This window comes from Haliotis rubra, unplaced genomic scaffold (assembly GCF_003918875.1).
Source record: "Haliotis rubra isolate DU_JTF1 unplaced genomic scaffold, ASM391887v1 Scf172, whole genome shotgun sequence".
In the NCBI taxonomy this organism is placed as follows: Eukaryota; Metazoa; Mollusca; class Gastropoda; order Lepetellida; family Haliotidae; genus Haliotis; species Haliotis rubra.
Genome location: NW_025765692.1, coordinates 1,295,707 through 1,307,972, shown reverse-complemented (window position 1 = coordinate 1,307,972; position 12,266 = coordinate 1,295,707). Strand labels below are relative to the sequence as shown.

Here is a 12,266-nt window from a genome sequence, read left to right as displayed (position 1 = left end):
ACGAATACTTGATGGTATGAAAGACTGTCGAACTCTGTTTTGAGGGAAGGTAATCGACAGCAGCGTCCAGAAGGAAGTAGTTCAAAATGGTGAAATTTTGCAAGCAGTATTAACAATTTTGAAAAGCTTGTTTTGTTGCAATGAGACAGACTCCCATACCAACATAGAAAATTGTAGGTCAACACACTTTGAATAGAGGTTTGATAAAAAACTGTCATTACGGTTTTGTCAATGCCTTGACAATAATAATGTTCAGAATCGGAAATTAGGCCAGTAACAGTGGCGTCATCTGCGAATTTCACAGTAAGCACGTCATATATTGACAAGTAACAGTCATTAGTATACAAAACGAAGAGTACGGATGAAGGAACACAGGCATTTGGTTCTGCAGTAGAGGTTGAGAGAAAAGAAGATTGATAGCCATTTACACTGACATACTGAGTTCTATGTACCCATCTGATAATGTTTTATTAAGACCTATATTAAATATATATAGTTTACTCCTCATAAGGTGTGGCTGTATGGTATTAGTTGTTACAATTCTCTGCAGATGAGAGTAAATATTATACATCGTTTGAAATTTCACTTCTTAAAATGATAAGGTAACTATCTTGACAATTGATAGACATGGAGAAAGATAAAAAAATCAAATGTATGGGCGTATCTTGATCTGGATAGAGAAAAGAGAAAAATAACCAAATGCCGCTTGTGCGGTATATCACTGCGTTTTGCAGGCAGAACAAGAGTCCATAGTTGTTACCAGATGATATTGACCAAGACCGATATTGCAGACTGTATGTCAGTAGATACGGAATCAAGGTTATCGCCTATATCATGTGTGACCATAGACCCAATATCTGCAGGGTCGTCATTCTGTTTATAGGTCTGTGTATAACACGTTATCATATACTAGATACAAGGCACTGGACAACTAGGACACTTGAAGTCGGACACCCGACATAATCCTGCATCCCCGAGACATGGCGACGGTTGTGAATGTGTTGCTGCTGCTGCTGACGACGGCGTCGCTCGCCCTGGGTGTAGGTAGCACGCGTTATAGTTATAGCAGCATGCTTACTGGATGCATGGTTTAATTTATCATTTTGCATTTTGTGAAGCACATACTATCTTCTTTCCTTCGAAACATGAATTGTATCAATGAAACGCTAAATGGATTGGGTGGTCTGGTTTGGTCACGTGGTTGAATGCACGCGAGCATCCACCCCCGGGGTAGGACGATGGTCATAGCACACGTGATTACCTGGTCCAGACCACATGTAACGGCGACGGTCAGTCTTTAAATGGAGCCTGAAGTACACCCCAGAGCTTGAGCCGTGTGTACAACTAGTCACTGTGTTAAACTGAATACAAACCACCTCCGGTTCATTTGTCAAGTATCAACACATGAAGTCTGCAGATTACAAGTAACAATACACAACTGCCTGTGTTTATTTTGTACCTATTTAGCTGTTATATTAACTGCGTCCCATGTTCACCTGTTTCAGGAAAACGTCACCTGTGAGAAAAACATCTACCCCCCTCCCTCTAAGTGAGTAGCTCTATCATTACCATACCATTAAGATGCTGGAGCAAGGGAGGCTCCTGAAACGTGAGTCGAACCCACGCTCTCAGCACCACAGTCAGCGACAAACACACCGAGGCTGCCACAAAAATGAAGTCCTATAACTGGTAGTCTAGACAATGTAGCGAACCCCTCTGACAAGTGTCAACTGCCACGGCTCCCATTGCCCAATCCCGGGTGGGACTCAACACAGTAAGGTGCAAGAATTTGTTCTTTAGTAAGAACGTGCAACCCAGATATAAGTCATGTTACACATAGCTGCTTCTGCCTTTCTACAATGTTCAGATAGTGGTTTGCCCGCCGTATTAGTGGTCCGGCCATATGAAATATATCAGTCAAAAACGCGAGAGTGCAAAAATACTTCCTTCCTTCAGGACCGGCGTTGAAACACTTACGGTTGACCTTGACCTTCCACCTGAGCAAAGATGGGTTCACGTCGTGAAGCCGAAGACGATGCAGGTGAGTGAGAAAACACGGCGGTTTACGTCGCCTTCAGCAAACACTGCATTCACATCGCGTTCGGGGACGCAAAGTGAATTCCTGCATAATACCCGCAATGCCTTTGATGAAGGCCATGTTGTTGTATGGTATCTACAGGAACTGTACAGGTACGGAACTATGACGTGTCTAATGCAGTAGGTGTACCTTTGCTCTGATAGTAGACAGATGAGTCATATCCTCCAGACTATCTATACAAGTTAGCTGACGGTACTGCATCTCCTTATCCGTGCATCCCTAACCCGTTAGATCCGGGTTAGAATTGATCTTCAGTAACCCATGCTTGTAGTAAGAGGCGACTAACGGGATCGGGTGGTCAGCCTCGCTGGCTTGGTTGACACATGTCATTGTATCACAATTGCGAAGATCGATGCTCATACTGTTGGTCACTGGATTGTCTGGTTCAGACTCGATTATTTAGAGACCGGTGCCATATAGCTGGAATAATGTTGAGTGCGGCGTTAAACAACAAACAAACAAAACCGTGTATCCCTCCGCGGCAAGTGATGAACAGTCACGGTGATACGTCCATTTCTAGCGTGACCTTGTGACTTGTTATGGATGAAATATCAGTGGCCGAGAGACACAATTAACACCTACTATATTCTACGGTGATGTGCTCTGTGTATCATACAGGTGCTGATGGGTTAAACATCCAGGATCTGCATCAGTTCAGGGTTTCCCCCAACATAAAGCTGGGCAACACGTCATGGCGTCACTGAAATACTGTCCGTAGTGGCGCTAAACTGACGTGATTTGACTAAAATACACGCCCCTTACGTCTCTTAGACCTACCCGTAGCTGTCGGTCCTGGGTTTGAATCCAAGATTCAATCCGATTATAGTATCGTTGTGCTGCCTCGGCATGTCCGTGCTCTTTGTTTGACCATACACTACAAAAATATGTCAGTCACTTCGCCTGTCTCCCTCAGATCCGCCGGCTGTTGGACAAGTTCAAGTCGAGTCTTGAGCAGTATGGACGTGACATGAAGCTGCTGGTAGACTGGGTGGAAACAACGTGGTAAGCGGCGTCTGACGTCATAATAATATACTCATGGGACAAAATAACGAAAACATGCCTTTCCGCCTTTTCCCATGAAGAAAATACAATCGTTAGAAGGGTCATAAAATCCCTCCAACATTCATGTACATGTATTCCTTTGCGTTTTGTTACAAAAGACAACAAAAGATTTCTGATATTTATAGCTAACAAACAACATCCTTGCAGTTGAGTGTGACAATGTATATGTAATCAATATATCTCGTCTGAAGGGCAAGCTGGACGAGCGTCTGCCACAGCCGTTTGCCGGGGAGATAGCAGGCATTGCCAACGCTACAGGCATGTCGCTGGGTAAGCTGACTAAAGAGGACTGAACACAAGTTAAACAGTAACCCATTCGCGTGGTTCAATAGAATATCATCTAAGAAACACATTCATATACAAAATATCCCAATTGTGTAGGTATATGCTTAGGCTGTTGATCACTGGTACAGACTCGATTATTTACAGACCGCCGCCATATAGCTGGAATATTGCTGAGTGCCGCGTAAAACAAACAAACAAACATACAACAAAATATTTGTAAAATTAGAAAAGAATCTTTTCTTCTGTTCATGTTTTTGGTTAATAAACCGCGAGTTCAGAAATACTGCTTGGATAAGAATACCACGGCCGTGTTATACAGTCTCGAAACTCCTCCACCATGAGGTCGTAGTAGGGATGGATCCATTGTCGTTACTGGATACTTCAGCGTCCCATCGTTTGAAGTCGCTGTATCATACACTAAACAAAATAGGTTAGGGGCCATGCATAAAGTGAGAGATATGTTTATGAAATCGTGTGCTCAGTCTTTACTTGGAAGAGTATCCCCAAAATATTCATGATTATCCGAGAACATACAAACCCACTGACGACTAACTACAGTCAAGCAGAAAGGTCATGTGACTGTCTTATCTTCCACACCTGTGTCGTTACAGCCGACGCCGTCCTGTACAACATCTTCTACGAGATGTCCACGTTCTGCACGTCCATTGTCGCCGAGGACAGTAAAGGTGAGTCAACTTAAAAACCAGGGCCCTTATTCTCGAAACGTTCGTAGCCCTAAGAATTCGTAACTTTGATCGTAGCCAATGTGTAAAGAATGGACTTAAGAAGTTCGTAGGGCTACGAACGTTTCGAGAATAGCGCAAATAAATAGGGTTGCGCAACAAAGAGAAAAAATTACCAGTCTTTCTATATGCGAGCAACCCTATTTGCGCTACAGTTTGCCTGTGATTAGAAGTAGTCCTGATTTTATGTATGTATTAAGGATGCAACACACTGAATGAGTGAGTAAATTTGGTTTGAACAGTATGCCAGCACTACCGCAGTGTAACAATGAAACGATGAACGCCCGGATGTATTGTTACCTGCAGGGCTGTATACATTGCAAATAGTGACTGCAGAACGAACGATGCTGCTTCCATACAAAGCGGTGCATATTGCTGCTGACAGAAGGGTATCTCTTGGTGCCTACAGAATGGTATAAAGTGGTGCCTACGGAATAGTATGTGTTTGTGCCTACAGTAAGGTACAGACACACCTGTGAGTATATGTACACTTCATTACATGACATTGAGACATGCTAAGTTTCTAACATTCTGTTGCAGGGGAACTCTACCACGCCAGGAACATGGACTTTGAGTTTGGGGAAGGGTAGGTTTATCTCTCGTCATCTTGCCGTACTACCACAGTAATATCGTATTCCCTCTAAACCCCCGGTCTAGTTTGAATATCAACAGCAGAACGTCTATTTCAGGAATTTCGGAAATTACATCAAAACCTTATTGTCACAAACGCACTGTATTGCCTTCCGGACAGGTAGGTGTACACTAGTCTCCCGTACATCCCTGTACATCCAAATCTTCCGGGCCGGTAGGTGTACACTAGTCTCCCGTACATCCCTGGACATCCAGATCTTCCGGACAGGTAGGTGTACACTAGTCTCCCGTACATCCCTGTACATCCAGATCTTCCGGGCAGGTAGGTGTACATGTACATCTTTGACAGGTAGGTGTACACTAGTCTCCCGTTGGGGTAGGTGTAGGGTCTCCCGTAGGTCTTCCGGGCCGGTAGGTGTACACTAGTCTCCCGTACATCTCTGTACATCCAAATCTTCCGGGCAGGTAGGTGTACACTAGTCTCCCGTACATCCCTGTACATCCAGATCTTCCGGGCCGGTAGGTGTACACTAGTCTCCCGTACATCCCTGTACATCCAGATCTTCCGGGCCGGTAGGTGTACACTAGTCTCGCGTACATCCCTGTACATCCAGATCTTCCGGGCCGGTAGGTGTACACTAGTCTCCCGTACATCCCTGTACATCCAGATCTTCCGGGCCGGTAGGTGTACACTAGTCTCCCGTACATCCCTGTACATCCAGATCTTCCGGGCCGGTAGGTGTACACTAGTCTCCCGTACATCCAGATCTTCCGGGCAGGTAGGTGTACACTAGTCTCCCGTACCCCTGTACATCCAGATCTTCCGGGCCGGTAGGTGTACACTAGTCTCCCGTACATCTCTTCCGGGCCGGTACACTAGTCCAACATCTTCCGGGCAGGTAGGTGTACACTAGTCTCCCCGTACATCCCCGTACATCCATCCCGGGCAGTAGGTGTACATCTCCCGTACATCCCTGTACTTCCGAGATCTTCCGGGCCACACACTGTTACGGTCTCCCGTACATCCATGTACATCCAAATCTTCCGAGGGTTAGAAACACACTTCAGTAACCATTATCACGCAGCCCATCACGTGCCCAGGGGATCAGGTCAAATAGAACGTCCCAAGTTCAGCTTAAAACCGATTGTCCGTACATCTCTTCTAATGTCTGTAACAAAACTCCACAGAGAAATAATCCTATGAATGACATTTTCAGGTATGACATTAAAAACAGGACATGGTTTCTTGCGGAAAACCTGCGCCCTCTATTGGTGAACATCAATTACATGAGGGGAGGTAACCTGGTGTTTAAAGCGGCTCACTATGCAGGCTATGTCGGGGTTGTAACTGGGATGAAGCCGGTAAGTGTGTGTGCATCACTGGTTCTGTACATTCTTCCTTGTCAGTATTAACACTAGAACCGGGTTATAATTGTATATAACTCCCAAAACCCATTAGTCGTGACAGGATCCGATACTTGCGGGTTCAAATCCCAGATTTAATCCAAATTACGATCTGTGATATGTTTCTATATTCCATGGCTACGTATTTCGTTGCGAGTGTATAGCGCATATACAGCCCGTGTTAGTTCACTCCTCTCTCACACGGTAAACTGAAATTATGTTAAACAGGCGTTAACCATACCCACAGTCATCACGTGATCAAGGACATATAGTGACGGACACCAACATCTACTGATACATAACACCACGCCCAGAAAGTGTCAGCCATAAATGCAGATATCAAACGTTATATCTATTTTTCATAATACACTTCAGTGAATTCTTCCTATTAGTTTCTTCTTGTTTATTTGACCCTCACAGGAAGTGTATTTCTTTATCAATATACTGATAGGGAAAAATAAGGGAACATATTGAAATTGAACCCAGGTTGCAGTGCCAGTATTTGGGGTGAGAACGAACTCCTGCCCTCATCTTCCTGACAAACACAAGCCAAACATCTGCACTAGTTATGATAGCCCCTTATTTCTTTCTGCTGATATACATCGTATTGAAATATGCCTGAACTTGAATTAAGGACAGATGTTAACATCTGTTTTCCTGACACGTGACATGTAAGTAGATGTGTAGATATGAACATAACGCCCAGCTGAAGTCTGTACTACACTGTCTACCATCTTCTTTACAGAAAGCATTCAGCGTGTCGGAGAACGCCCGTAGCGGGGACGCTGGGGGAGGTGTCGTTGGTCAGTATAACATGAAACTAATTATATACCGTACAGGTTAAAGCTTTACTTAACACCTACATCACCTTCTAGTTATTGCATACCTACTTATGTCGGCATTGTAGTAAACTGCCGGACAACAGAAAGTATTTACTTAAAAATTGTTTGGACCGAAATACTACGAATGTCACTGGGCTGAAAACAGTCGTGAAAACAAGCAAACTGAAGAACAAAACACAACTCTGATATATGTTGAAATAACCGTCTCACCTTTTAATAACCATTTCATGTTATTTCATTTATACCATCTGCAAACAGGTGTATATGTTGTTAGCCTGGCAGGTTATTAAGAATAGGTGTCATAGATTGCTTTAATTCCATGTACATGCTGATAAATTCATCACATTTTCTTTGGAAACATCTTTGTTACAATAGGAGAGACATTTCGGTGTAGGTTCCGACACCGTTACCATGCAAGTGATGTTAGACCCAACACTGGAACGTCACTCTGACCTGTTGTAATGAAGATGTTGTTGATGCACTCATTGTTGTCCTTCTTCAGTACTCCCAACTTCTAAATCTCTCTTAATGGAGTTTAGACCGGACAAACCACTGTTGTCTGCGGGGACGCTATGACATTGTCTTACCCTGACGTGCCCTGCCCTGCCCCCTGCCCTGCCCTGCCTAGACCTGACCTGACCTGACCTGGTTGTTGTTGGACAGGTGTACTGGAATGGCTGCTGGACATGAAGAACGGAACCTTCACGGGCTTCCTGACGCGCACCGCCCTGGAAACGGCCGAAACCTACTCAGAGGCACTAACCATGCTGCGGAGCACTCCACTGCTGGCTCCGATCTACTATATCCTAGGGGGAAGGACGTCAGGGGAGGTAACTCAATAAGATCAATGGCAGTAGTTTGTCGATTTGAAGTGTGACATTTGATCAAGTTACACTTGGAGTTATTATGTGTGTTTTTTACAAATGGTGTATTTGACAGGCTTTGTACATGGGACGTTTTCGTCCAGACACACAAATCATTTTGTTGATATTGTAAAAACCTCACGCGCCGTTCTAAAGACCTTACACTATTACGTTCCTTTTGGCTCCATTCGCATCTTTCCTAATCTGCAAATACAACTATTGACCAAATGCCCTAATTCCAAAAAGGAAATAAGCCAAGAATAACTTATCTGACCTTTAATTAATTTATTGAAAGATATCGTAAGAAAATTACCCTATTAGAGCAGGTGGTGGTGTACAGTTTGGTGATGGGCTTGTTCCCTCTATCGCCATGATATATGCTGTCGTAGGTCAAGCAGAAATTCTGCCACTCTTGGTCATTCACTTCAAGGCTATCACTTGTCCCCTGCATTCTCCAAGTAACCCACCAGAGGTCGTTCACAAAGCATTTGTTGCTTTACGACAACAGTCAGTGTTCAAGTATCGGAGATACAAGAATTGGTATAATCTGACAGTCTGATGTGTCGATAGTTCCATTCCATTTGGAATACATGGGCGAGCCCCGGGTTGATACACAGCTCCTATAGTGATCGGAGTAGTGATCCAACGTATTTTAATCAATCGTAATTTACATTGATTTGATTTTCACTTTGAGAGATTATAACACTATGATTTATAGAAATATTACTGAACCGGGAACACAGACAGGGCAAACAGACAGATGTCGATTACAGTTGGAGCGTCCATATGTTGTGACATTAGTTCCCAATTTTACTGTTGGAGGACCTCCTGCAACAGTCTTCTTACTGAACAGGACCTCACTCTATGTGCACTTTGATTGGCTCCAGGGCAGTGTGATCACGCGCAACAAGGATGAGGCTATAGACGTGTGGCCGATGGCGTCTGCCGGAGGCTGGTACATCCTGGAGACCAACTACGACCACTGGATGAAGCCACTGTTTCTGGACGACCGACGGGGCCCGGCGAACCAGTGCATGAGGGAGACTACACAACAGGTAGAGGGGAGGTGGTACTGGGGGTCAGGTAGAGAGGTACTCTGGGATCGGGTGGAGATGAGAGCCCTTGGGTTGGGTAGAGGGGACGTACACTGGGGTCGTAGAGAGAGGGCGTGTCCTGGGGTACAGAGGAGTAACATCGGGGTTGGGTAGAGAAGCTTTGTCCCTTGGGTGGGGTAAGAGAAGGTGTACCTGGGGTGGGGTGGAGGGTAGGCTTTTAACTTAGTTGTAATTTAACTTGTACGAGTAAACACTGGTATTGTATTTTGTGTGTGTTCGTTTTTAACGCCGGGCCACTGGATGCGATCTGCGGGCGTGTACATGGCTTTGTCTATTTCCACAGGGGGTATCTCTTCCTGCACTGTTTGATGTCCTGTCGACGAAGCCCGTCCTAAATAAGGTAAGTATGTAGTCTCGAATACAAACTAAAGCTTTTAATGTGTTCAAAGTTGTCCCCCCTTTTGACCTTGTGCTCTGCCATAGCTACGTTACCTCCGTTATAGTCCTATATGTAAGAATAACACACAATAATAATCTTTTCCCCTACTAGGGTACTATCTACACTGCTCTGATGCACGTGGAGAGCGGCCAACTTGAAAGCTGGATCCGAGAATGTGACGACCCCTGCCCCCCATTTTGATAGTTGTCATGGAAACTCATGGAAGATCAACCAATAACAGACATTGGACGTATGTTGTAATTAAAGGTTGTCATCGAGGACTTGATGATTTGCTCATTTCAACGATACACGCTAGATGAATAACGTTGAGCCATCGTCTGAAGGGGCACTGATGTTGATACCACGAGACAGACAACGCATGAGCGATGGTCTATGTATGTGGTCTTACAAACACTCCTTTAGGTAGCGGTAGGTGTAGTCGTGACCGTGGTAGCAGTCGCAGTAGTTTTGTGGTAGCACTACTTGAGTAACACTTACTGTTGCAGTCTAAATGTTAGAGACTTGGCGTGTCATCATACTGTCTGGATGGAGTGGTTGTAGAGGTAGACCGTTGCGAGAGGAAAGCTGCTCATGATACCAGTCACTGGATTGTCTGGTCCGCACTGGATTGTCTGGTCGATTATTTTTACAGGCAACTGTCATAAAGCTTGAATATTGCTGAGGTTAGGGTTAACAAAGGTGTTACATCAACATCTGTAGCAGTGGTTGTACAGGTAGACCGTGTTGATGGGTGTAGAAGATATAGGAAGTACATCGGTTGATCTCAATGGCTATATTTGAATGAGTGAAGGATATCCGTGTACTGTCCCCACAGCCCATTTAACACCCACTCTACAACCATTTGACCCTCTCGACATCTTCGATAACTCATCTCCATCTAATTCGGACCCTATCATGGTCGCTACCCTCACATCTTTAATGTAATGACGTCACAATCTTATCAGTAGCTTCTCACGTATTCGGTCTCTCTCATGCATATTCAAGATCGGACTCAACGGAGGTATATAATAGATCCACATATTATACCCTGGCCAAACGAGGATGGTCCACGCCAGGCTGGACTAGTTCACTTCATGACGTCACGGGTGCTTCTATTTGCGGGACAAAGCATACTTAGGCCTTTCTGTATATAGTTATTGTAATAGATCCACAACACAAGCTTGTCTAATGGTCCGCCATAACAGCATCGAACTAAGTCCTTCCTGATAGCTTGCTGTCATTAATCCGCTGATCTCTTTATCCCCGGATTGAGAAGTGCGTAGCCCCTTGTATGAGCTTCATAATATAGTTCTGTTTTACCGATTCCATTTGTGTTTCCGTCTAAAAAAGGAATGAAATCTGCGGACACGGGCCGTCGATCAATAAGGGTTGTTATCGTCCGCCCGGTTGTACGGCGCATGAACTATAATCACGTTCAACTCTCCACGGGCTAGGAAATGACACTTAAAGAACAGGGAGATCAAACGTACTTGTTACAGCAGCCACATGTCGGGACGTCACAATACCACTTGGTCAGAAAAGGAATAATGATTTGTTAGCTCACCTTATCTATAAACCTTACCTGTATTCGAGGGTTACCGATGGACGAGTGAGTGAACTATCTGAGGATATGGTCAGCAATATAGCAGCTATATCCTGGCACATCGAACAACATGTGATAACCTCAACAACAACACCAATAATAATAACATTAATTGTGTTAAGTTAATGTAGTCAGGCATCGTGAGTCAAATTGCAACGTGTGATTTTGTTTTATAAATCCACATTTCACAAGTCGGAAAAGCTCCTTACACTAGCATGAAAGGAAACAGTACTGCTCTGATTACCGAGGTCTATGTGATTGCACACAGCAAGCAGTGGTATATAATTCTGGACGACGCGAGGCGACAAATGTCGCCTTTATGTTCTCAAGGTTCCAGGTGGGGTATCATTCCATGCTGTTCACAGGGTGACCTACGCTCGCCCTCTGGTCACAGGCTGGAATAGTGCCGCTTGCGGCGTAAAACAACTTTTCCTCCCCCAATACGTCCGCGTGGCAGTCGTCAGTAGTCGCAAAACAGGAACCCAACCCAGGACATTTGTGTAGCGTAGAAACTGGGTAATTATCGTCTGCGTAGTAACTGTAATTTTATCCTGAGAATGACAGGTGGAATTGGCCATGACAGCGTTTACCTGACGGAAATAAGGCAAAGAGGTGGTACCAATCAATGTTTACACACACATTTAACATCATTACAAGAATTTGCGCGGCCACAATCAGTTCTGCTTCACACATTCGACCACACACTGTACAGTTCGTGTTGCTTGTAACACTTTACCCACACACTTCAGGGTAATATTACGGTTCAAGGTGTCAAGTAAGAGAGCACTTATGTACATATGGGCATTGTACATCACAGGGGTGGAGTGACCGAGTGGTCCATCCTGCCTCGCTCAACACTTCGGCAGTCAACATTGTACATCACAGGGGTGGAGTGACCGAGTGGTCCATCCTGCCTCGCTCAACACTTCGGCAGTCAACATTGTACATCACAGGGGTGGAGTGACCGAGTGGTCCATCCTGCCTCGCTCAACATTTCGGCAGTCAACATTGTACATCACAGGGGTGGAGTGACCGAGTGGTCCATCCTGCCTCGCTCAACACTTCGGCAGTCAACATTGTACATCACAGGGGTGGAGTGACCGAGTGGTCCATCCTGCCTCGCTCAACACTTCGGCAGTCAACATTGTACATCACAGGGGTGGAGTGACCGAGTGGTCAACACTTCGGCAGTCAACACTTGGGCAGTATGTACACTACACCACGATGGGATTACGGCTGTATCGAGCCTGTCTACACCAGCATGACCGTCTGTCAACATGG

General features: G+C 44.9%; 1 protein-coding gene across 1 annotated transcript; it reads left to right on the top strand.

Moving 5' to 3' along the window:
• Positions 1-945: 945 nt before the first annotated feature.
• On the top strand, positions 946-9,663 carry LOC124272697 (acid ceramidase-like). The gene is made up of 13 exons (XM_046707882.1): positions 946-1,040; positions 1,506-1,549; positions 1,957-2,041; positions 3,012-3,100; positions 3,352-3,430; positions 4,057-4,131; positions 4,729-4,774; positions 5,997-6,141; positions 6,929-6,986; positions 7,689-7,855; positions 8,776-8,943; positions 9,287-9,343; positions 9,494-9,663. The coding sequence occupies exons 5-13, from the start codon at positions 3,421-3,423 to the stop codon at positions 9,581-9,583; spliced, it is 816 nt and encodes a 271-aa protein (XP_046563838.1). The 5' UTR covers positions 946-1,040; positions 1,506-1,549; positions 1,957-2,041; positions 3,012-3,100; positions 3,352-3,420; the 3' UTR covers positions 9,584-9,663.
• The last annotated feature ends 2,603 nt before the right edge of the window (positions 9,664-12,266 follow it).

Bases quoted from the DNA above. Each gene is read 5' to 3' on its own strand.
- LOC124272697 (XM_046707882.1), top strand. The intron at 6,142-6,928 runs GTAAGTGTGTGT...TCTTCTTTACAG, and splicing joins TTGTAACTGGGATGAAGCCG to AAAGCATTCAGCGTGTCGGA. The intron at 6,987-7,688 runs GTCAGTATAACA...GTTGTTGGACAG, and splicing joins CGCTGGGGGAGGTGTCGTTG to GTGTACTGGAATGGCTGCTG.